At 36.7% G+C, this 27,157-nt stretch overlaps 1 protein-coding gene across 14 annotated transcripts in view; it reads left to right on the top strand.

Annotated features, from left to right (window-relative positions):
- Nucleotides 1-27,157, top strand: part of LOC143711087 (uncharacterized) — a 307,737-nt gene that overhangs the window by 109,017 nt on the left and 171,563 nt on the right. For 9 of the 14 annotated variants that reach the window (XR_013194741.1, XM_077202408.1, XM_077202407.1 and 6 more), the window contains exons 1-2: nucleotides 7,194-7,303; nucleotides 19,047-19,394. The exons of 1 other annotated variant lie outside the window; for it this stretch is intronic. Coding sequence is in view for 11 of the 13 variants with exons in the window: in XM_077202408.1 (XP_077058523.1) it covers nucleotides 19,268-19,394 (127 nt within the window). In the remaining 2 variants the exon portion in view is untranslated. Of the gene's footprint in view, nucleotides 1-7,190; nucleotides 7,304-18,440; nucleotides 18,554-19,046; nucleotides 19,395-27,157 lie in introns of those variants that run through there. 4 more of the 14 variants (XM_077202395.1, XM_077202394.1, XM_077202409.1 and 1 more) reach the window with 4 other exon arrangements.

Below are 27,157 nucleotides of genomic sequence, written 5' to 3'. Positions count from 1 at the left end.
ATCCGACATTTGACCCAAAGTTCAAGTTTCAGAGAGATTGTTTTATTTCTGTTTTTAATGAAGAACAGGCATTATTATTATTACTATTAACATCATTATTATTTAATATATATTACTTTATATTCACAATGCATATATAATCTGGCACGTTTAACAGACTGAAGCTTTAGCAGAACGCATTAAAGGTGCTCTGGATAAAGAGGATGCACATAATGTTTTGTTTGTCCTTGAAGTGCTACTACCAGAGGTAAGATCATTTGACCACACATAATTACTATGCAGATTCTGTTTATATTTGCTGGCAGTGAACATAGAAAGTTTATTCTGTGTGTTTATTCTCTTTTGTTATTCTCTTGTTTTAAAGCTTACCATAATAATTCTGATTAAGCTTGAAGAATTTAATCGAGTTCAAGCAGAAAGATGTTTCAACACTGGATTATCCCTTTATTTGTAGTAAGTATGATGTAGCCTATTAAGCAACATCCATTGTAGTTTTATGACAACTCATTTTTGGTGCCATAGATTCATTGTCTATGTGAAATAATTTATATATTGTATTATCAGATGGCTTCTGAACATGACTGCACACAAGATGTTTGGACTACGCCTACGCATTTATTGACTTGTTTCTTCATAAAATATTGTGACTGTTAATTGTGTTACATTCAATATTTGTTTTATTTGTTATGTTCAATATATTTGTTTTATTTGTAATAAATTATTATGGTAGTGCAGTATTGTCTAAATTATTCTTTATTGCCTTAGAACTGGTATATCGCTGGTTGGGGTGATAAATATTATTAAAAAAGTGTCGTCTTTCTGGCTCCTTCAGACACAGAAACCGCTGATTAAAGAAAGTAATATGCTGTGTGTGCATATTCTTTAGTGAAAGTTTATCTAGACCTGTACAGGCTCATTTTTGAGAATAAATGAAATCATTAATTACTCAGTCGGCCCATACAGTTGCATGGAGAGGCAAAGTCAGAGAATGTTGTAATGCAAGATTTAATTTAAGAATGAGTCAATCTGTGCCTCTACGTTCCTGTTTTTTTTTGAGAACTTGTGAAATACTAAAGTAATGACACCTCCAGTATGCTTTGTCAGCACACAAAGTTGCACTAGTGGGGCATGTTCTGGGTACCATATTTCAATAATAACACATCAGAAAATGTTGTAATGCAAGATTTCATTTAAGAATGAATTAATCTATGCCTCTACGTTCCTGTTTTTTTGAGAACTTGTGAAATACTAAAGTAATGACACCTCCAGTATGCTATGTCAGCACATAAAGTTGCAATGGTGGGGCATGTTCTGGGTACCATATTTCAACAATAACACATCAGAAAATGTTAATGCAAGATTTCGTTTAAGAATGAATTAATCTATGCCTCTACGTTCCCGTTTTTTTGAGAAATTGTAAAATAATAAAGTAATGACACCTCCAGTATGCTTCATCGGCACATAAAGTTGCAATGGTGGGGCATGTTCTTGGTACCATATTTCAACAATAACACATCAGAAAATGTTGTAATGCAAGATTTCATTTAAGAAAGAATTAATCTATGCCTCTACGTTCCCGTTTCTTGTGAACTTGTGAAATTCTAAAGTAATGACAACTCCAGTATGCTTTTTCGGCACATAAGTTTCAAGGGTGGGGCATTTTCAGAAAATGTTGTAATGCAAGATTTCGTTTAAGAATGAATTAATCTATGCCTCTACGTTCCCGTTTTTTTGAGAACTTGTTAAATACTAAAGTATGATAAATATATATATATGAGATAGAGATAGATACATACATACATGCAATTTTGATGTCCAAACCCCTTTATGATGTCAAAATAAGGAAATGTTTAATAAAAAGCACATTTATTGAATCTATTGATCTCTGTTTATCAAATGATATGAACATATATGGAGGGTATTACAAAGTGTAAGAATTGTTAGACATTATAGTCACATAATGTCATACCGGATAACTGTCCGGACCTTAGAGTGACATACAAAAAAGCCAAACAAACTGTAAAAAATCTAATGAACCCTAACATCTCTGCCACAGGCATTATTGTATGAGTCTTGACAACAATATATTTAAATATTACAAAGAATATGACATCCAGTTGATTGTTATGCTTTGGAGCATTCTGTCCCAAAACTGGCTGTCAGCCAATGTCATACGGGATAACAAGAAAACTGGAGCAATTTTATTGTGAATTTTATTTTGACACGATGTGAGACAGCATGTTACACAATCAGGAAGACCCTGAAGTACCCCCAAACAATGGTGAAAGGTAAGTATGTCTTTCATAAAATTTGTTTAACTTACCCTTTTTCCTCACTAACACACTATGTAGTAAAATCCTGTGTCATATGGGATAACGCTAAAATAACATATAAAATGTGGATTTTATGTAAATATTTTTATTTAGCATGAATTTACATATTTGGAAGTTGAAGGTAAATGTTGCAGATTTTTATAGGTAGCCAAAAATACTGCAAGATTAAGATTTAAACTGAGTTTTGTCATACCGGATAACAATTTTGTCATATAGGATAACAGTTATTTTCTGTTAGCCCATAATGTCATCCGTTATCTTGGATAACATGTGTTTGACAATATATTCTTAAACAGTTTTCAACTTTAATTTGTATAATTTCCATTTAAATTGTGATATTAACATATCATTAACATTGTGTAGTTGAATATTAGCAAATTATATCATTCATAATAATATTAAATCACAATTACATTTAATTATTGTCCAACCTGTCATATTGGGGAATCCGCCCCTTTAAGAACAGGCCATCCACTCTAGTGACATCATCATGCATTTTTTTCTCTATCTTCAGAGGCGGGAAATTCAACTGAGGTGAGTGAGTAGCTTAATTTCCAACTGTAAAATCTTTTATAAGGTTGCTTACTCGCTCTGCCCAAGCTTAACATTACCTTCTGGCATAAAATATAGTGATAGTGATTCACCAATAGTGATTAGAATAAAATGTAATATGTGTTTTTAACTATAGTAAAATCTCTTTATCAACCAGCTATCTAGTTAGCTAGTCCTGGTTTGTTGTAAGCTAATATACTGAATAGTATACTGAAGCTCCCTCCTTCTCCCTCCTCCCACACACAGACTAAGTAATATTACTTTTTCATTTGCCTCAAGGCTTAATATTTATATAAATATTTGTAATTAACAGTTAATGTGTGAATGTACAGTTTTAACATGAAGATTTTGATTTGTAGATGCCATTGTCAAACAAAGAGAGAGCAGCAAGGTTCAGGGCTCTGAAGAATGCTGACCCATTGGCTAGGGAGGAGTTTTTGGCAAAGAAGAGAGAGAGGTATTGCTTTGTAATTGAGAAACGAAGTAACACATGTAGTTCAATAAAAGAAAAGCTGAAATAAGTCAAAATACACTTTCACTAATCTCTATTATATCATCTTTTTTTCTTTGTTATCTTTCATCTAGCTACCACAGACGTAAAAAGGCAGGGATGGTTCAGCAGCCAATTAGATGCCTTGATACGCTTGCTGCAAAAGAAAAGAGGAAACAGTGGAGGCACAACCAGCGGGACCATAGGGAAAGATGAAGCATTTAAATACAGTACTAAACTTTACCCCTGACTCTATTAATGACAGTGTGGCGGAACCTGAGCAGCTTCATCAAAATCAGCCACATAATCCACAGCCAACTCCACCTCACCCTCATGCCTACCAAAATGAAGAACCCTCACCTCACCCTCAGCAGCACTCACCTCCAATAGGATCATCAACTCAAGACAGAAGCAATATTATCTCTAAACTGAAAAGAGAGAAAAAGGTGTTGAAACAAAAAATGCTCACAATGAAAATGCAATTAGCTCAGCAAAAAAGAAAGTGTGAAAAAATGCGCAAAAGTCAAAAAAGGTTGAATCAGTTGAAGACTGTGAATGAGAGGTACAAGCCAAGGGGGGGAAAGAAACTGGCAGCATCAAAGAAAATAGAAGTCAGTAAATTTCTTTGTAGAGATGACAACAGCCAAATTCTCCCTGGAAAGAAAGGCACCATGACCAAAGGAAAAAATAAGCAGCAGCGCAGAGTGCTCTTAAGGAATCTGAAGGAACTCCACAGTATGTACAGTGAAGAGAAGTTAAAAACAGGGAAGGAGTTAAAAATGTCAGACAAACAGTTTGTGCGCCTGCGACCCTTCTTTGTGACAGAGCCAAAAACAAGAGATCGCAACACCTGCGCTTGTCTTGATCATGAAAATGTTAGGCTGCTTGCAGAAAAGCTGTTTCATAATGGAGTTCTGGGAACATCAAGCACATCTTCACTTCTCTCACATATAGCATGTGATCAGAAGAAAAAGGATTGTATGTATCGCATATGTCCACATTGCTGCTACTCTGAGATAGAGGTGACGTTACCCGAAGACAAAATCTCAAGGGAAACTACATGGCAGCAATGGAGAAGAGAAAAAGTAAACAAAGATGACAAGGTTTACACCAACTTTGTTAAGAAGGAGGAAACAGGGTCATGGGAAGAGCTTGTTAAATCCTTCAATCAAGCACTAGATTTGCTTGCAAAACACCACTTCAATTGGCTTCATCAGCTGGAAGAATGCAGAAAGCTCAAAGAAAACCTCAGTGACACAGAGGTAGTTGTCCATATCGACTTCTCTGAAAATTATGGATGCAAGCTAAGCACAGAGATCCAGGCCTTCCATTTTGGTGGAAGTCGAAAACAGGCAACCATACATACCTGTGTGGTATACACAAAGCAGGGGTGCAAGTCGTATGCCACCATCTCAAACAGCCTCCGTCACGATGAAAGAGCTGTCTGGGCACACCTTGAACCAATCTTTAAAAAAGTGAAGGAGGAGAACCCAACCATAAACAAAGTTCACTTCTTAAGTGATGGCCCAGTGACACAGTACCGAAATAAAAATAACTTTTATCTTCTGAGCACAGTTCCTTTCCTTTGGGGATTTGATGAAGTCACATGGAATTTCTCTGAAAAATCCCATGGGAAAGGGGCCCCTGATGGAGTTGGAGGAGCCATGAAACGTACTGCTGATGCCTTGGTGAATATGGGTAGAGACATCCAGACCCCAGAGGAACTTTACAGGGCTCTCAAGGAGAACAGCTCAGCAATAGATCACTTCTGGATTCCAGAGGAGGATGTGACCAGATATGATGAATCTGTACCAAGTAAGCTCCCAGTTGTAAGGGGTACAATGAAGATACACCAAGTTGCTGCACAAACCCCTGGAAAGATCACCCACAGAGAGCTGTCCTGCTTTTGCAGGCGAGGAGAGATCTGCCAGTGCCATGACCCTATAGTAATCGACTTCAATCAGTTAGGTAATGAGACAATTGTGGAGGCCATACCCACAAAACAGCAAGCACTCGATTTGATTGGGAAATTTGTTGTGGTGATATATGATGCCCAACCCTTTGTGGGCCAAGTTCTCCAGGTGGTGGAAGATGAAATTGAGGTGAGCTGCTTGAGACAAACCGGTGGAAAGAACTCATTTGTGTGGCCAGAGACACCTGATGTCATCTATTACTACAGGTCTGAAATCCATGCAATCATCTCTGAGCCAGAGCCATACTCTAATCGCAGTGCTCAACTGTGCAACCAAGATTGGAGAAGGTTTAATGAGATGAGGTTATAACCTGCAACTGCATGCAAAATTTCATTGGTTGTCATTTTATTCTAAATGCTTCTGTTATTTTAGACAATGTCTATAAAAAAAATGTAGTGTTCATTTAATTAAATTTAGTGATTCAAGGTACTTTAACCCATTAATAAGATTTTTCTTTATAAATATGTTGTTCAATTACATGCTTTTGTAAATTTGTTGTTCAATTAAATGTTCAGTGAAATGAGTGAAGATTGCCTACTTTAACTCTTTACATTATTTATGAATATTGATGTAGAGTGACTATGATCATCAATAAAATGGTTCAAGGTACTTTTCAGTACTAAATTAAACCTATAATGTTGAAAAGTTGTGCTGTTTTGATATTCATAAACATGAATTTTTTTTTTAAATGTATTTGTATACTTTCCAAATCTGGGAAGAAACCATACTGAGTTTGTGTGTAACAGTTTACACACTGAAAACCACATCTGTATTTCTTTACAGTGGAGCCTAATTAATTTCCTGGAAAAACATTGCATAACATAAACATTAATTATTTATGAACATTATTATGTATAAGTGTTGTAAAAATGACAATTCATGTGTTAACTCATATGGTGTCATACCGAGTAACAATTTAAGTCAGGCGGGATAACGCTGTTTTTTTCCATTGAAATGCATAATTTCACTTAATGGAGTTGAGGAAACAATAATAACATGATACCAAGTTCTGTAAAGCATTTTCAGACATTTTGCATTTTAAATCACATTGCAGTGTTAAAATGTGGGTAAAGAACTTGAACAAGTAGGGTCACGTTTAAAGAAAGCACAATATAATGAGAAAAAATAGATGTGCAAAAAAATGTTTTCTGAGCTCTAAATATTGTTTACTGCATCACTTTACATATTCATTAAGTATTATTGATTTGAAAAGTTTTAATACCATAATATTTAGAAAATGCATTAACGTTATCCCGTATGACATTTTGACTGGTGTCGTCACATGATTCTCAGTAAAACCGCTTAAAATACATTGTTTAAAATTGAGATTTTAGTAATAAGTAAAAAACATCCCCATAAAGATAATAACTAGTTTGATGTGCAATTTTAACCAATTTTAATTTTTTATCAGTTGAAAACCTTATTTGTCACTGGCCCACATACATATATATATATATATATATATATATGTATATATATATATATATATATATATATATATATATATATATATATATATATATATATATATATATATATATGTTAGACTGGAGTAATGGATAACTTCTAATAAAGAACAGAAATTACATTGGAAACATAATGTCACGTTTCTCCATACTTTAAAAACAACATTTAGTAATTACAAAATAATAATATACCATATAGCTTACACCATTTATAGAGGCAGACAATATAATCTTTTCAGGAATAGGCTATTTATTTTAACTGTTAAATGAAAATCACTGTGAAATGAAAAATGCTGCCCGATCCTCAGGCTTGTAATTCACATACAACTGTTCCTTTAAGAAATATGCCAAAAGCACCGAGAGGGAGGGGTTAACAACCGTCCAACGTTTTTAAATTGGAACGAATAGTTCGACGAATAAGGAGCTGGCGAAAAGGGAGCTGGAGTCAGCCTCGTTGCACGAATGGCTGTTACAGGACGTTTCCGAAAGGTATGTTTTTTTTGTTTTTTGTAGATGTCTCATACTTTTTCCATACGCGGTTATTTGTAAATGCTACTGCTGTTCATGTTAAAACACGCAAAAATATCCATGCATTTCATACAATCGTTCTACCTCATAATATTACAATCCTCGAAGGGATTATTTTATCAGCACTCTCACACACATTCTCTCTTTCTCGCACAAACACACACACACACACACTACAAAACGAATGTAGCCAAATATCTGTCGCCAGAACCATGAGCACATTACGAGACTAACCATTGTTTTACCACAGTAAAGGAAATGTTAACATTACCTGATGTCAACAAACACCATCATTCAACGATCGCTGGTGGGATTAAATAAAGTTTGTATGTGTTTAAAACGGCGTTGCTACAGCATAAAACGATAGAAACTGGCGATGGAAAACACATCAACAAAGCATAAAACGTACATGTCGTGACCCATAAACATTAGCTTCTGCTTTTAAAGTGGGAACTGCTCCATCTTTCAGGACAAACTTTTGTGAATCCGGTGTGAATTCCACGTTATGACACTAATGCAGCAACTCTTCCTCTTCTCAACATGGGTGTGTGATACAGCTGTATAGCTACTAGCCCTGAGTGAATTGATAGATTTATTTTATGCCGTGTTTATCCCTTAATAAAACATGAACAGTGAACTAGAGTATTTGTATTATCTGGCATACATTTGACATTAATATATTATTTCACCACAGCCACTTGTAACACTAAACTGAAAATAGTATTTTAGTTTAGCAATATAAGAAACAGTTCAACAAATACATCTAGGAATATAAAAAAGTGTGTGTATGTGTGTGTATATATATATATATATTTAAAACTTGATGTCCAGAAACTTTTTTTTCAATAAAAGGCATGTCAGTTTTTTTTACACAGTTTCAAAGAAAGTGCAACAGTAACTTATACTCAATCTAAGTAGTACTTTAAAAACACTAAGTCACAGTGTAGTGAAATAAGAGACTTTAATAGAGTACACAAATAAACTTCAACTTAACAAGTTACGATTCAACAAAAGCGGTATTAAACCCAGAATGAAAATATTCATATTTCAAGTATCTCAGGTAATTTCATTCCCACAACCTGTTGCAATTATAAATTGCCCTTACCTGTAGGTTAAAGATGCTAGATGTTGTTTCAGGGTTTAACCAGTTCAGTCCTGGATCCGTTTCTCTGGGCGTTTGCTAGTATCCAAATCCAAACTTTATCAAAATAAAGATATTTCTAGGAATAATCACTCTTAGACTTGTCTTGACAGTTTTCCGAATCACCACTGAAAGGTTTCGTTTTACTTAAATAATACCAAGACAATAAATTCAAAAAAGGGGAAAAAATAACAGAAAAGCGTGTAGGTCTTCAACTGAAATTGCGGCGCTCAGAAACAGGGAACAAAGCCTTTTATACTGTCCTTGTCATTGGGGCAACGCAAGGCAAGTTTTAATCATGCATCAAGCGATCCAAATCTCTCCTGCAAATTTAATATTTCACTATTGGGGCAGTCAAATTAGCTTTCTGACATAAACCATCTTACAATGTTTATCAACTTTTTTATTCAGTGACTCATGGACTTTATTCATGGAGACATTTGCCTGAGAACTGAAATCATCTGCTTGCCGTTGTAGCGAGAGGCCCATATCAGAATGACATTTCCTATGCAACGGCTGTTTCTGGAACTAAACAACAGAACAGGAAATCACCCACTTTCTGTGAGATGTCAGAAGTGGAAATGCTTGAGCTTTTGAGGAAGATTAGAATCAAAGACTGTTAGAAAGTCTGCTTAGAGCTATGCTGTAAAATGTGAGCGGAAAACAATCTTAAGGCATGACCTGAATTCAGCCGAATTTGTTGTGGTTTTCAATCTTTCTGAAAAATAACTTCGCAGAGATCTTTGATGCCAGAAATAATTAGACTTTATTTTCGAACGCCGTCCCGTTCAATAGAACGGCGCTCTAACGCTCTGGCCCTCCGGCCCACTGGCCCTCTGGCCTTCCATCGCGCTCCCGAGTATCTTTTGGTTCAGAGTTATATACATACATCTTCTTCCAAAGAAGGTAACACACCCTATAGATAGTTTTGGGTAAAGGTCTTCTACCATGTGACTTCTCAGAATAGAATTTTCTGCAGCAAACAACATTCCATTCAAGGTCTTTCACATACACAGAGGAAATCCAAAGTCACAGACAGAAGAAATAATTGTCCAAATATATAGCAAAATTACTTGTTTTCTAAATAATAAAATCTTAAACAAATTCTAGACTATATACAGTTGGTACCCAACCAGAATAATACTTTTACCCCCGCCGTTGCGCCGCGGCGGTAAAATTTGGGGTGTATTTGCCGCCTTTTACCGCTAAGAGGCGCTACAATCACAGACTTTGAAAAGTGTCCGTTTATTCTCTCTTTGCGTAATCTGCCGCCGCGCCGCGGCTCATTCAGAGCGATTGAAAGCTGGTAGCAGATGAATTCAAGTGAAACGTAGTTAAAATAATTCATAATCACAATACTGAAAATAAATTTAGTAAATAATGAAAACAATAGAAACATATTAGGCTACATTAGGCTTTGGAAGAGCATATGATGTTGATTTGACAATGTTCAGGCGGTAGGTCTGTGGTTAACGCAACGACACGGAGCTTCAAGAGACACCGAGATCGAATCTCAATATAATATAATGTTGGCTGACAGCATTAACCCAGCAAACATTGGTCCGACTCCGACGGCAACGTCGTGTCCCTGGCCAAAAATAGTCGCGGTAGGACGGCATAAATCGGTAAAAATGTCACACAGAACATTTCACAAAAATGCATTCAGATACATTTGTACATGTCTACAAGTTCTCTGGGGTTGCATGTATAATTGTTCTTTTGGCTTTTAGCTACGTGTAGTTCACAATATAATGTGTCGGGTGAGAGGACGTCACCTGGCGACGTCTTTTGCACCTGCATTTATAGTCCATCATGACCCTCTATGAAATCCTTGTGAAATATGCAAAAGCTGTGCTTAATCCGTGCATGGTTAATACTGCAATAATTAATTCAATTGCCCAAGTAGTTTTTAAGAGGTTGTGAAGACGTCCACTGACGTCCTTTACACGTCTAGCAAGGCTGTGAATGACGTCCACTGACGTCTTTTACACGTCTAGTCAAGCAAGACAGAAAAAAAAACAGGAATTATCTTTATGAAATCACGATTTGTATACAAATTAAATATATCTACTTTCTCTTGTTTAAATAAATTATAATCACAAAGTACCCAGTGTGGTTGTTATAAGCCTTTGCATTGTAGTATGTAGTAACAAAAGATCTCGCGATATCACAAAACCCGCGATAGGATAGATTATCTCGCGAGATGTTAACGCGTTCTCCCCATAGACTCCGGAACATTGAACATTGAACAACCACGAGGAGAGGAGGAATTGAATCGATATTATTAAAAATCTACTGTTGGGTAAGTACATTTTGTATTATTAGATTAACGTGCTTGAGTTTTACTTTTTTGACATGAATGAACCGAAAGAAATGATGCCCACATTGTCAACTGAAATTTACTTTGTTTGGCTAACATTAGTAGGCTAAAAATTACTTTGGACTTATATGGTATACCATAGTATAAAGTATGCTTAATGATACAGTCAAAGTTATTACTGTAACTTAATAACCCTCTGGGCCGGCGCGTTTTGCTCGATTTTTTTCACATAGCAGAATAATAGACCGGAAGTTCGGATCATTTTACTGACTCTCCTGTTCGAACTCGTTCATCAAAATGAACGAATCTTTTTTCGAGTCATTTCCTTCATTCAAGTGGCTTTAACTGTTATACTGAACTGTCCCTTTATATAATAATTCAGTATTTTGTAATTGATATTTTAGTTTGGTTAACAAATGTTAACAAATAATCAATATCATGGGACCTTTAAATTCATTTTATTTTACTGGCCAGTGTTTTAAAACCACCACGTATAATATTTCTTGTGGTTACATGGGGTAGGCGTTCTTTGAGGGTCTGGTGCCACCTATTTCAAAATGAAATAAACTAAAAATCGTAAAATGTTAAATGTTAAAGACTCGGAAGGTAAATTAATTATTTATGTTCCCTGTAAATTATTTTTGACTGCATTATAATGATTTCTTTATTCAGAATATGATCAAGATTGCATAGGTGGATGTGTTCGGGGAATTTGGTGGTTAGAAGTATAACGTTTAAAGCTACTTGAAAATGAACGAAATTACTCGAAAAAAGATTCGTTCATTTTGATGAACGAGTTCGAACAGGAGAGTCAGTAAAATGATCCGAACTTCCCCGTCTATTTTTCTGCTATGTGAAAAAAATCAAGCAAAACGCGCCGGCGCGTTTGCCGAACCCAGAGGGTTTATAAATAAGTTACAGTAATAACTTTGACTGTATCATTAAACATACTTTATACCTTGGTATACCGTTCTATAAGTTCAAAGTAATTTTTAGCCAACTAATTTTAGCCGAACAAAGTAAATTTCAGTTGACAATGTGGGCATCTTTCTTTCGATTCATTCATGTCAAACAACTAACTCAAGCACGTTAATCTCAGACATAGGATGGTAGGAGAACACTCATAAATGGTATTAACCCCAGTGACGGGTAGGTTTAGGGACGGGGTTGGGGTAGGTCATAACGTTATATTAATGTATTATGTATATATAAATATAAGTCAAAGGCGTTGATAAACACGCTGAAGAGCGGTTATGCGTGTTGATAGCACGCCAAAAATGGAAATACGAATTGGCGTGTCATACATACGCCATTTCATGAGATCAGTCTGTTCAGCATCAAACAGCGCGCGCGTTCAGTTACAACCTTTACAGTCTATGGTTACAACACAGTCAACGATGAAACTTTCTCAAAGAAGATTCAATGTTAATATTATAATACTTGATCTGTAGATAAAGCTCTATGGTTTCGCATAAAATGACTATCTTGCTGGACTTCATTGCTGTATCTTAATCATGTTCCTTTCTACCGTGTGTATTTTAGATCACAACACTGGAGCACTATAATTGTTCTTCACGTGCACAGTAACTGAAATTTAAAACTTTTAAAAGAAAAGGCTCAATAAACTATTGCATAGATAGATACTGTATAATACACTACGTATCAATATGTCTTTCCTTTGTGCTTTGAACTTTTCAATGCGGACTCGACGGGCTGCGCTCTGTGACTCCGTGTTGTTTCAAGCGCATCATTCTGCGCTCGGGATGCGCATAAGCGCTTTGTGCCGCACTGTGTTGGATCCTTTCATACTCATATAATACTTTTGCGCAATGAAAGATTATTAATAGCCTTTTTTGTTCTGTCCTATCTATCATATGTTGCTGCCTCATTAAACAGCTGTGATATAGATTTTAAACAAAATTCTTAATTTTATAGTAGCCTAGACTATATATAAAATAATTGATCTTTCTGATTTTTATCTTGTTTTTCATTAATGCATTTTACAACAATACAAAGAGCAATGTGTAACGTTTTACCAGATTTAGTGCTACACTTATTGTGTCTTATTTGTTCCCCACTAAATAATGTTTTTTTTTCACTAAATGTTCAGATTTTATGAAATTATTGTACACTTGTGATTTTTCTAGACTAAATTTTACTGCCGAGTTATCCACTAATGTAGTTTATAATAGAATTTTTGTCATAGGTTATGATCATATTTTTTGATTTGTTGTTTTTCTTTATAATGAAGTTGTCTGTATTAAGTAGATTGTGTTTAACACACAAAAGAGTGATTATCAGTTCAACACAGAGTTATAGAAATTCTATTCGATTTTTTTTTTTTTTTTTTTGCGCTGGTATGCAAAATATGCATTTAAAAATTCATCAGATTGATGCTTTAAATATGGAATATATAAAATTTTCTTACGGGGGAGCATGCCCCCCGAACCCCCCTAGATGGGTAATATCCTTCTCAACTTTTTCACCCCTGAACCGTTTTCATGCCTGTAATCTAATAATACAAAATGTACTTACCCAACCGTAGATTTTTAATAATATCGATTCAATTCGATCCTCTCCTCGTGGTTGTTCATTGTTCAATGTTCCGGAGTCTATGGGGAGACTCGCGAGATGATCTATCCTATCGCGGGTTTTGTGATATCGCGAGATCTTTTGTTACTACATCTTGGCAGTACAGTTTTGGCAATTACATCCAACTCAGACATAAATGGTGACCGGATATATTTCTGTTTCACATGTATGCATACATTCCATAAAAAATATAACAACGAATACATCAGGTACACAGGTTGAAATAATGACTACAATGCAGTGGCTTATATGCACTCACAACCACACTGGGTACTTTGTGATTATAATTTATTTAAACAAGATAAAGTAGGCTAAATGCATTTAATTTGTATACAAATCGTGTATTCCATAAAGATAATTCCTGTTTTTTTTTTCTGTCTTGCTTGAGTAGACGTGTAAAAGACGTCAGTGGACGTCATTCACAGCCTTGACTAGACGTGTAATTATTGCAGTATTAACCATGCACGGATTAAGCACAGCTTTTGCATATTTCACAAGGATTTCATAGAGGGTCATGATGGACTATAAATGCAGGTGCAAAAGACGTCGCCAGGTGACGTCCTCTCACCCGACACATTATATTTGAACTACACGTAGCTAAAAGCCAAAATAACAATTATACATGCAACCCCAGAGAACTAGACATGTACAAATGTATCTGAATGCATTTTTGCAAAATGTTCTGTGTTACATATTTTTACCGATTTATGCCGTCCTACCGCGACTGTTTTTGGCCAGGGACACGACGTTGCCGTCGGACCAATGTTTGCTGGGTTAGGCTATAGAATAATTATGAACTTAAATAAAACAATATCGCAACATTTCGACAAATAAATAATTTGATCTGTTTTTACATTTTAATTCAGGGCGATTTAGTCTCTACATTTAATTAGAGCGAGATTTTCCCCCATGTCATTTTCTCATGGGAAGCGCTTACATCATAGCTAAACCTGTTTGAGCAGATCCTCTGTATCTCGTTTTCATATGGATTACATAATCAGATAGCATTTATTAGCCTAAATATTTAGACATTTAAAGGCTTTAGACATAGCCGGATTCTTATCGTGACTGAGCTGAGGCAAGTGGCTTTCGGTTAATTTTTGTGACGCACAGTTCCCAGAACGGTGTAGGCTACTCTACTGTTATCTGTATGACCAAAAAAATCACGTATAGCCTATGAAGTTATTTTAGCTGTTATGAGAAAAATAAATCAAATGAACGCGCCGCGGTGTTTCTCGAACACTAACTCAACATGCCAGAATAAAACCCGACTTAAGAAAAATGCCACTGGGTGTGGTGTGCCAAAAACACTTAATTATAAACTTCAATATTTCATTCAAAATAATCTCAAAATGCGTTGGGACATTTTGAAAAGCCGTGCATGCATTAGAACTAATGAACAACTGGTTTTATATAACAATACATGGTTTTATTGTTTGTCGTTTATAGGATCTCTTTATTTTATATGGTCTATTGGTGAAGTAGCCTATAGCATTGATTACTGTGGAGGGAGGGGTGTGGGGATTAAAATAATTCAGCATAAGCAGGGATGTTTAGACCAGAAGGAAATCCCCGTCCCCCCTGGCAAATCGCACTTGCTACTTAAAACCATGTTTTTAAAAACTCTATGTAGGCTAGGCCTATATAATTTTTTTTATTTTTTCTTACAGTTGCTTTTGAAATTACGATTGGTATTATTATAGCTATATGCAAGGTCATTCTGTTGTATACTATTTGTTGCTTAGTGTAAAATGGAAATGCATGATAATTGTATTTAATAAATTTAAGCTAAAAAGAATATGGTGTAACAGAGTTTTAGAACTGGACAAATCTCTCTGCATTAATAGCAAAATATAAAATTTAGGTACAGTAGGTCTATTTTTGTTCGGGATTGGAACCCGTGTCATCTTAATGATCGAACCCTAAGTTCTACCGCTCGGCTATGACTTAACTCACTGAGAAATGCCCAAACGTTTGTTTCTCCAGTGTGTGTTTGCTCACATGAGCGAGAAAACGTTTTGTCGTTACCCTATTGTGAGTGTCATCAAAATTATTGCCCCACCCAATCAATAATTTTGATGACACGGGTTCAAATCCCGAATAAACATGGTATTTATAAAATTACCATGCATTTCCATTTTACACTAAGGAACAAATCTCATCCATCAGATTGATTTACGTCTTCAAAAGCAGTTCTGTTAAAAAAATAGAAAATAAAACTTCATGGGGTTCCATGCAGTAAAGGGGGTTCCATGGTCAATAAAGGGAGGTTTGAGAAACTGTTATATGGATTGTCAACATCAGGTTATTTGACATTAAAGAGTACCTATCATGGAATTTTGAAATTTTACCTTTCATGTAGTGTGTAACATAGATCTAAGTGAACAAAAACATCCTGCAAAGTTTTAAAAATGAAACTGCACCGTATATAAAGTTATTGTCTTTCAAAAGTAAGAGTCGACTTGGAGTCATTTTTATGAAACATTAGAAGACCGAAGCTTTTTCTCTGACTAGATGACGTCAACTTGTCAAGTTGAATATGATACACCCACTTATTGCGCTCCAAGACGCCAGTGAAAACTCGAAAACATCATGGCGACGAGACGCTGTGTTCTGAAGTGCGACTCAACAGCAAACTTTTTCATCTGCCCAAGGAGGAGCATTTGAAGACTATGTGGCTACAATTCTTATACAACCATACCACAGAAGTATAATCCAGACGCTGCTGACATCAGACGATGTTGACCTGTTATCGATGCTTTTAAAAAATTACAAATATGTTTTAAAATAAGATTTGTCACCAAAAATCATTCCATTTGCTGAAACACGGAGAAAGTTAAAGCCAAATTAAGACTAAGGTATTCTAAAGGGACCTTTGGGCATCTCAAGTCTTCATAAGAGGCTGGATCCAGACTGGAGCTGACGTGCTCTCTAGTTACCTCAGGATGGGCATCCCGAGATAAAACAGAGAAGCTAAAGGAATATAATTAGCTAAGCTGCTGTTCGTAACATTAAGCAAAGATAATCATCTAATTGTCATTGAAGATTGTCAGTCTCTGCACATAAAAACTGTTACATGTTAGATATCTAACTGTACGTTCACACCGCCGCCGACTTGAGCTTCCAAAGCGGCCGGAAGTCATTCATTTTCAATGGAAGCTGGCTTCTCTCAGCTGCAAGGAGCGTCAAATCCCTCGGCGTCGCGTTTTGGGCGTTTTGAGCGTCAATCAGAAAGTTGAAAGAAGCTCAACTTTATGGTAGGGATGGGCGATATGGACTTAAAAATATATCACGATATTTTCTGGCATTTATTGTGATAACGATATAAATGACGATATAAATATAATACCATATTCACCACTGTTTTTGGCTACAAATGATAGCTGCATGCAAAGTAAAATGTACCCTTCATCAAATAGGCTCCTATAAAATACCAATTACCGTACATAAAATAATTTAAAAAAACAGTAAAAATCCAATCACCATCCCTTGCAGAAATGGAAAAGTTGCATATATACGTTTCTTCTGTAAAAGTGCAGATAATGTTTAAATAGTGCAACTATACTGAAAAACATCACACAGTTCAAATCATTTACAAGTTTGAAATGTAAAAAAACTAACAACGAATAGTTATAGCAACTAATACTACTATGAATTCTGATACTAATAACAATATAAACCGCACTAAGGATTGATGAGCTGCTGGGTTCATGAATATTATCACGTTTGCACATTAGTTTCTTCTTGCTCATAAAAGCTGAATAATTCTAAATGAACTCCATTATTTTTACAGGAAAATACAACAAATAATATAATTTACATGTAGACGTCATGCACACTTCAATTCTGCGTGGTATGTAAGACTCTCTCTCTCATTGAGTGTGTGAGAAACACTGAGTGCTCTCAGCAAAGTGACAGCAAGTCGTGCGCCTCACACTAGTGTTTACTGCGCGTCAAATACACTGTGTATTCTATTCATTGAGATGAACTGATATAGTGGGCTTTACAGATCACTTGACGGAGAGCGAAACTCTGAAGCACTCAGTCAGTGTTCGGCGAGATGGGCGGGTGAAAATCTATCTGTGTGTACCAGTTCCAGATTGTAGAGGTAGTAATGTTGTTTTCACACCAAACGCGAATACAGCATCAAATACGCGTCTATCGCATCTAGTTAGACGCTTGAACATTCGCTCGAGTTCAAATTTTTCAATTTGCGCGGAAGACGTTCGCGGCAGACGCGTCGCCCAATTCGCGTCATTCGCGACGCCCGACGCGAATGATGCGTCTATTCGCGTCTTTGCATTGACTTTGTATGTAACTTACTTGCGTAAATAATTAAATTCATGTTCGGTGTGAACACGGATTACTTGTATAGCGATAAACTACACCTCAGCTTCACGTCCGCCTTCCGCCATGGGCGTGAGCTGCGAATGGGTCCCATCATCAACTAGGCTTTATCGTTATTATCGCGGGAAGACTAATTCTTATCGTGAGGAAAAATTTTACCGGTATATCGCAAACGATAATATATCGCCCATCCCTACTTTATGGTAATGAGCTATGACGCGGTTCAGCGGCAAAACACCAGCAACCAATCAGAATAAAGACGTCCTTCACTCTGGCTGATTCCGGAGAAATATACGATGTGAACTTTCGTTCCTACCAAAACATTAGTTCCGACGTCTTCTCTGCAAATACAGTAAAGCAGCACCAAACACAACAATTTCGCGATTTTCCACAATGATCATGTGATACACATTTGAGAATGAGCGCAAATTTTATTTGAAATATTTACAAACGCTCGTTTTTAGCGGGAATGCAATTCATTTGCTCACGGTGACAACGATTTGACCAATTGCACTAATGCAAATAATAGCCTAATGCAAATAATAATAATAATAGCTAATTATTTTTTTCCCCGACCAAATGTGACCAAAACGGTTATAAAAATGCTGTCATTATAAAAGGTTTCTTCAATGTATTGCTCGTTTTTTCTGTTTATTACATTTCATGTTGTCACACTTCTCTTCTCCCTGTTACGTCAGAGCGTCCAAAGCGTCAACGAGCTTCCCTGTGCTTTTTGACAAGCATCCTTGATTCCTTGACAGAGCGGCCAGAGCTTCTTTGACGCTCAAGTCGGCGGCGGTGTGAACGTACAGTAATCAAACCATGTTTCAGTTCATAGTTATGTAGCTGTAGTGGTTGAAGATGAGTGACATTAGTGTTTATTTATGTATTGTTGTTTTATCAATGTTATATTGAGAGATATAACAGTATCATCTTTCAATAGAGCAGTTTTATAGGCTTTTATCATCTATCCTGACTCAAATAATGTGTTTCTAACAACAAACACTCAGAATAAAGTGAGATGATCTGCTGATGATCCTGAATGGCTTGTTGAATGAGTGTTGATAAACTGAGGCTCATCAATATTAACAGATCTGCTGAAAACACTATTTCATGACAATAGTTCCTATTTTCACCTCATTTATTATGCTGATGTCTTCAGATCTCCTGTAAATTTGCACTTAAGCTCGTTGGTGTCAATAGACTGAGAGTAATTGTTGGTTTCTGTAGAGAGATACAGACATAAATGCTTAGATGTGTCATTTATTAAAACAAACTCAGTAACTGATAAATTTGATTCTCAGCTCCTCCTACTGTGGAATTCATCATCAGTGAAGCTCCTCCCACATCAATCACATAATCAGTGAAGCTCCTCCCACACCAATCATATCATCAGTGTAGCTCCTCCCAAAGCAGTCACATCATCAGTGAAGCTCCTCCCACAGCAAACACCTCATCAGTGAAGCTCCTCCCACTATAATTCATCAATAAATGCTGGAATATTCCCATCAGTCTACAAGTGAAGATGAGCACAAAGCATCAGGAAGAGCTGACATCTGTAAAGACTGAGTTTATTAAAGAGGACAGCGAGAACATGAGTGATCCAGAACCCTGCAGAATGAAACACACTGAAGATCCTGAAGAACAAAGAGGTTGGTGTTTATTCTTCATTCATTCATGATGCTGAAGAACATTCATGTTAGAAACATTCAAGAACTTCATCAGTTTTAGACAAACGGGTAAACTATGAAATAGAAGAATATTTTCTTTCTGGTTTGTTTACCACAAATGGTCAGTAAAGGGAGGTTTGAGAAACTGTTATATGGATTGTCAACATCAGGTCCAACTAAATATTTTAGCTGTTTTATTTGACATTAAAGAGTACCTATCATGGAATTTTGAAATTTACCTTTCATGTAGTGTGTAACATAGATCTAAGTGAACAAAAACTTCCTGCAAAGTTTTAAAAATGAAAGTGCACCGTATATAAAGTTATTGTCTTTCAAAAGTAAGAGTCGACTTGGAGTCATTTTTATGAAACATTAGAAGACCGAAGCTTTTTCTCTGACTAGATGACGTCAACTTGTCAAGTTGAATATGATACACCCACTTATTGCGCTCCAAGACGCCAGTGAAAACTCGAAAACATCATGGCGACGAGACGCTGTGTTCTGAAGTGCAACTCAAAAGCAAACTTTTTCATCTGCGCAAGGAGGAGCATTTGAAGACTATGTGGCTACAATTCTTATACAACTATACCACAGAAGTATAATCCAGACGCTGCTGACATCAGACGATGTTGACCTGTTATCGATGCTTTTAAAAAATTACAAATACGTTTCAAAATAAGATTTGTCACCAAAAATTATTCCATTTGCTGAAACACGGAGAAAGTTAAAGCCAAATTAACACTCAAAAATACCCCATAGTGGCTGAAAACATCCCAAACAGCACATAAGGGTTAAATTGTGTTTAAACGTGCATGCGTCTATTAAAGAGTGTATATGTGTACAAAGAGAATCGCAATGCTGACAAAACTTTTTTTTTAAATGAAAGTTACAGCGTAACTTTTGTATTTTAAATAAAAATAGTAAGTGTTTGTGGTACAGCTGTGAATCAGTTATTTACTGCAAACGCGTCATATGTGAAGCACTATAGCGCGTGCTGATCCTGCACTGCACACACACTGCACACGGAGTATGTGTGAAACGGCCATTAGATCCACCTACAGTTCTTAGAAGCTTAGATGTGTCACGCACGTTATATCTGTTTATTTCGTACAACGTCAGCAGCACTCATCTTGTTTGATTATAGCGGATGCCAATGAAGACAGTAGCAGACATCCCAAGTCTCCCGGAAGTTCCGGGAGTCTCCCGCATATTGATAGCAGCTCCCTAATGCCCGCAAATGAGTTAAAATCTCCCGGAATCTAGAGCAAGCGAGCAAGAGTGTGCATGCGAGACAGGAGCTGTGTCCCTATGTGAAGGCTGCATCCTTCGAAGGACTGAAGACTTCAAGGATGCAGCCTATGCGTCCTTCGAAGGACGCACCATGTAGCCTTCTAAGATTTCCTAATTGCGCAACCAGGTGTTTCTGATCACCGCTCCTGGCGCCAAGCAACGGTGCGAGAGGACAGCTGCCATCCTGATAATTCATTTCATATAGCCTAATTGGGTAAACAGCCAGAATTGGCTATTGTCATTTTTATGTTTTATATTTTACTGGAGGACATGTTGAGGATGTTTCAGCCCCGGCGCTGCCGGGTCATGTATTTTTGGTTTAGCCCTGTTTGAATATAAAACCCAATTGAATACAAAAAAGTCCAGTATTTCTCGCGCTCGTCATTGGGAGCTGTTCCAGTTGCCAGGCGACAAGAACAATCCTCCGTATGCCAGACCGGTCTGAGCGCTTCAGATGCGCCCTTTGATATGGCACGCAGCTGTAGTTAGCAACAATTTGTTAATATTTTGACAATAGACCTACATTTTGTTACTTTAATTTTCGGAACTGCACATTTGTATGTGAATACTTAACGAAATATGAAGTAACCTACTGAAGTACTTTTTTCCCCTCACATATGATTTTACATTAAACTACACAAAAGTATATAGGCCTAATGTTACAACCTTGAAAATATTCAAAAGTAAAATGCAGTAGTAGCATAATATAAATGCAAACCTATCATAAAAACCATGACAATGAGTTTTTATCCTGCAGAATACATACCTCTAGTTTTACTTTTGATACTTTAAATACATTAGAGAATACAAGATAATTTTGCTTAACTAAGGATTTAGTAGTTTTTCCCCAATGCAGTATTAGTAGTTATTAAAAGTACTTTTTTCCAGAAATATACTTTTTGAAAAAGAAAAAAAAAAACTCTGCAATCTTAGTGGATAGTGTAAATATGCACTCAAACACTCTGGAGAGCATCCCAGATGATGTCCCACCTAGGGCTGGGACGGTTACCGCATTACCGCAACACCGCGGTCACGTGACTCCAACCGCGGGTCTGAGCTCGTCACCGTCATCACCGAAAAAAAACCCAAAAAAAAAACCTTGGCCTGCACATGTGTGCACGTTGTGTCTAATGACATGGATTCATTGGTTCTAATGACATGGATTATGTCTAATGATATTGTGGCTTACATGGATTCAAGGTTTTCTAAACAAAACTTATCAAAAGATGGAGCAAATCCGACCTTTCGCGAGTTGATGAGCGCAATGTTCCATGACGCATAAAAACATTCTATTCGTATTAGAGATGCGCGGATGGGCTATTATTATTTCATCCGCAACCGCATCACAAAACTCATCATCTGTCCGCCATCCACCGCACCAACGTTTTTTGATCAATTTTCGAAACCGCATTCGCGGCGCTGACTTTTAAGGTCTATGAGCAATGCGAGGCGCTGCTGTCGCGAGGCTAGAAAGCTCTTGGCTGTTCTAGAAAGAACACTGATCCAATGCAGCAAAGATATTTAAAGGCTAAAGTCCCTAGTATATTGGCTATGTTGTATCCCCAGAATATCAGCAGTGAACTCCGTCTCCGATCGGCGCCCAGGGATAAATATGAATAAGTAAATGGCCTATAACGCACATTGGCAAACCTGACCTTACCTGACTAGGCTACTGTAAAATAAAATGTTATCATTTCGTTTTGAATTTTGTTTAAAAGTAGACATTTAGGCTCAGCCTACACCGAGTTTCGGTTCATTTATGAGACGAGCTCCAGTTCATGCGCAAGAGATCGCACCTGCGCTTCCACGTCCTCCTGATTAGCCTATATGACTGCTATTGCTTCTTATTTCTTAATTCCAGGCAATTAGTTAATGAAACAGTGGCTATTTAAAGCGGTTTACCGCCATACCGCGGGAAAATCTTGCTTTTCAACCGCGGTTAGAAAAAATCCATACCGCCCCAGCCCTAGTCCCACCAGCAGAGAGGCCTTACCAGGGTCTCTATTGTGGCCATCCCGTTCGAGCATCACACCAGGGTCTCCCTGCTCAGCAGAATAAAACTCTAAATTTTTTTCTTATTTTATGTACTGTAAATGTTTATGTTGATTTTGATGTTTAATGTATGTTGTTAATAGTTGGAAAAAGTATTTTAATGTAGCCTGTGGAACAAATGATTTTCATTTACCAATTTTATTTGAAAAAAAAAAAGTATACAAGAATGTGATTCATGTAGAAAGTATTACTGTAATTACAAAAATAAACAATGTCCAGAACAATTCATTCTCTTTTATTTACACATTTAAAGTTGCATAAAAATAATATACAGATTTTTTATTTCTTTTTAAAAAATAAAAGTGAAAAAAAAGTTAAAACAAGAATATGTAGAAAAAATATATATTTTTCAAACATTCTCTCAAGAAGAGAAAACAGCCTGTCCATCCTCTCCCTACTATCCTCGACTCTGCCTTCTTCCTGGTGCTAGTGCTGCTGCTGCTTCTGCCCCTTGCTCATCCTCACCGTGGGCACCCACTGCTGAACTCGGCCCTGGTGTTTATTGTTTATTGTTTATTTATTTGGATCCCCATTAGCTGCCACTAATGTTGCAGCTACTCTTCCTGGGGTCCACATACAAAAACATACATAAAATACATAGAAACATAAATACGTAAAAACATACATAATCCAACCAACATTTAACATACAAGTTACACAGAAATCTAAAACCTATACCTACAATACTTATGAAGAGTATCTTGTATACATAATAACGCAAGCTACCACCAAAACAGCATCATAACACACAAAACACAATTATACATCAAACCATTTATCTAAGCTCATCAATGTTTGTGTTATTATTCAAGTATTTTTTTAGTAGGCTTTTAAAGCCGGCCTTACTAGGTGTTTCAACAATATAAATTGGTAAATTATTCCACATTTTAATGGCTCTATACATTACAGATCTGCACACAGCATCAGTCCTGGGTTTTTTCAAAGCTAGACAACCCTTTGTAGAATGTCGAGTACTATGACTATGTTGGTTTCTCACATACTTTATTTTTGAGTACAGACAAGTAGGTTGTTTCTTATAATAGATATTCCTAAAAAAATTCATAAGGTTGCATGACAACCTCTCCTCCACTCTAAGCCAAGAGAGACTGGTATGCATACCGTCCGTACTCACACCCCATGGACAGGCCAGTGCGAGTCTTGCAGCTTTATTTTGAGCTATTTGTAGCTTAAACAGATATTTTTTAGCCACACCTGACCAGACAGGTGAACAGTAATCAAGATGGGATAAAACCAATGCCTGTGTCACCAGCACTCTAGTGGCAGGGGTAAGAAAAGGGGAACATCTTCTAATCCCAAATATTCCATTACCCATTTTCTTAGCAATATTGTCAATATGTTTCTCCCAAGTTAACTGTCCATCCAATGTAACACCAAGCAAATTTACCTCTTCAACTTGTTCAATGTTCGAGTCTGTGAGTGATAGACAGAGCTGATTATCACCCTTACTGACATATCTAGACCTGAACAAGATACTTTTGGTTTTAGTTACATTTAAAACAAGTCTGTTTTCACAAATCCAATTCACTACAAGTTGTAATTCTGATTGAAGTGTGTTTCTTAGTTCGCTTATACTAGCTGATGCAAAATGAACAGTTGTATCATCCGCAAATAAAGTCGCAGAGCACTTATTCAAAACACATGGCAAATCATTAATAAATATAGAGAAGAGTAACGGCCCAAGACAACTCCCCTGTGGCACTCCACACTGTAAAGTTTTAGGGAAGGAAAAACTACCATTAAAAAATACATACTGTTTCCTATTTAATAAATAGCTATTCATCCAATTTATGGCTAATGGACTAAACCCATAAGTAGCCAGCTTATTTAATAATAACCCATGGTCTACAATATCAAATGCAGCGCTAAAGTCAAGTAACACAGTTCCAACCATCATTTTGTTATCAATACAAGTCAACCATTTATCTGTCATGTCTGTCAGAGCTGTGCACGTAGAATGATCAGCCTTATATGCATGCGGACAATGAGAATTTAAGTAATTAAATACAAAATAATGTAGTATCTGCTCAAACACAACTTTTTCCAGTAACTTACTTAAAACTGGAAGAATACTGATGGGTCTGCTATTTGCAGCTGAGAAACTTTCCCGTTTATTTTTCTGAAGAGGTAAAACCCTAGCAGATTTCCAAACCTGAGGGAATAACCCCTCCTTTAAACTCAAGTTAAAAATATGACATATTGGCAATGATATAATACTTGAAACAACCTTAATTAATCTCCCATCTAAAGTATCCATCCCAGCTGGTTTATGATTATTTAGGTTGTCAAGTAGCTTTTCCACCCTGTCAACTTCTATAGGTTGGAACTCAAAAGAGCATGATTTATTATTCATGATAGAGTTTATTATTATTTGAGATGATATACAACTCCCACTCGGGGAGCGCATTTCATTCCTTAATTTATCAACTTTGTCTGAAAAATGACTACTGAAATGATTAGCGATGTCCTTTGCTTTTGTCAAGAACGCTCCATTCACTTCAATGAAGGAAGGATTGTTGATCCTGCCCCTACCCATTATTTAATTTAAGGTTTTCCAAAGTTTGTTACCATCATTTTTCCTCTCCTGAATTTTATCTTGATAATACATTTTTTTCTTTTTCCTATTTAACTTAGTAACCTTATTTCTCATTTCACAATACTTTTGCCACTTTTCAGTACCCTTGGAACCAATTGCAGCTCTTTTCATCTCATCTCTTTTACGCATCCACTCCCTTAATTCTTCATCAATCCATGATGCTTTGTTTGATCTTACTGTGAATTTTCTTAATGGGGCATGCTGATCAGCCACAAAAAGAAACAATTTTGTGAATAACTCGATGGCTTTTTCAACCTTGTTTAAAGCTAGTACTTGATTCCAGTCAACATTCTTAATATCTCTAACAAAATCCCTCTCACAAAATGTTCTATACGACCTCTTATAAAGTACTTTAGGTCCAGCTTTGGGTGTTTGAGTTTTTCTAACAATAGCCACTAAATTATGATCACTGAACCCTACAGGAACAGATACTGCTTTAGAGCACATTTCACAATTATTTGTAAATATGTGATCAATACAGGTTGCGGATGTTTGCCCATCATAACTACAGTATACTCTAGTTGACTTTTTTACCATCTGAGATAGATTACATGTGAGCGCAGTACCGTATAACTTTTTCCTCAGTGGACATGAATTTGACTGCCAATCTATATTGAAATCACCTAGAACAAATGTTTCTTTACCAGTATCCGTTACCTTAATTAGAACAGAACATAATTCATCTACATTCTGCACATTAGCATTTGGGGGTCTATAGACACAGCCAACTAAAATCGGTTTACAATAAGCAAGATGAACCTCCAACCACAACGCTTCAATACTAGAAACCATGAAGTCCGATCTAACCTTAGAAGGAATTTGGCTTTGTATATATATTGCAACACCTCCCCCAAAAATATTCCTGTCATTTCTAAAAATGTTATACCCTGGGATAGCTACCCCCATGGTGTGTCCTTAGGGATTGAGGCAATGAGGACAGGGGGGTTGGTGCAATGCCTCTGTCCCAACGCCTCATCCATGAGGACAAACCAGGGCCACGTTTCAGCAGTGGGTTTCCCACTCACACCGTCACCTGTCCCAGGACACTTGCAGTCCTAAAGGCAGAGCAAATGAACCATGGCTTGTTAACAACAACAACAACACCACAATACATTTCAGCAAAGACATGTGTATTAACTTTCTTATTTTTTTTTTTTTTTTCCTGAATTGCTCTAAAAACGCAGAAAAGGGGACTTTGCAAGCCTGTGTTATCTTGAATGCATTGTTAACACTGCAAAATATGACACATCAAGACAAGCATACAAAATACTTAAGAAATCATAATTTCTGGAAACTCAAATTTGGTTAACCTTTGTAGACACAGCTTTCATGACAGCACTACAAAAACACTAGCCTGGTTAAAACCAGACCATTCTCAGTTGTAACTGAGTAAGCGTCTGGCAAAGCTTCGTAGAAAAATCTTTTCCAGATGGGCGTCACCAACGGACGTCGCTCAAATTTCTCTGGTTAGACCTAAAACCATTCAGAAGGAGATGACGTATGCAGAGTGACGGAGATACATCTTCTAGTGTTATTCTTTGCTCGCTTTTTAACAAAAAGGAAACGTTCAAATCGCTTAAAACCGACGCGATAGCTGATTCGGACGAGTGATGATCCACGGCGGCATCCATCTTTGTAATGTAGCAGCTAGGCAACAAAATCTGCTTCACCGTCGCTGCCCAGCCAGCGCGTGATTTTTTTATTTATTTTTTTCCTCAAACCACTTCAGTGGAAATCCGGCCCTGCAGTCGATTCAACTAGCGCTGTCGTCATCGTGTAAAGCATGCCC

Source organism: Siphateles boraxobius, unplaced genomic scaffold (genome assembly GCF_051911475.1).
Source record: "Siphateles boraxobius isolate OS27281-9 unplaced genomic scaffold, OSU_SipBor_1 49, whole genome shotgun sequence".
NCBI classification, from domain to species: Eukaryota; Metazoa; Chordata; class Actinopteri; order Cypriniformes; family Leuciscidae; genus Siphateles; species Siphateles boraxobius.
The sequence above is the reverse complement of the archived record's forward strand: the minus strand, read 5'-3'. Positions and strand labels throughout refer to the sequence as shown.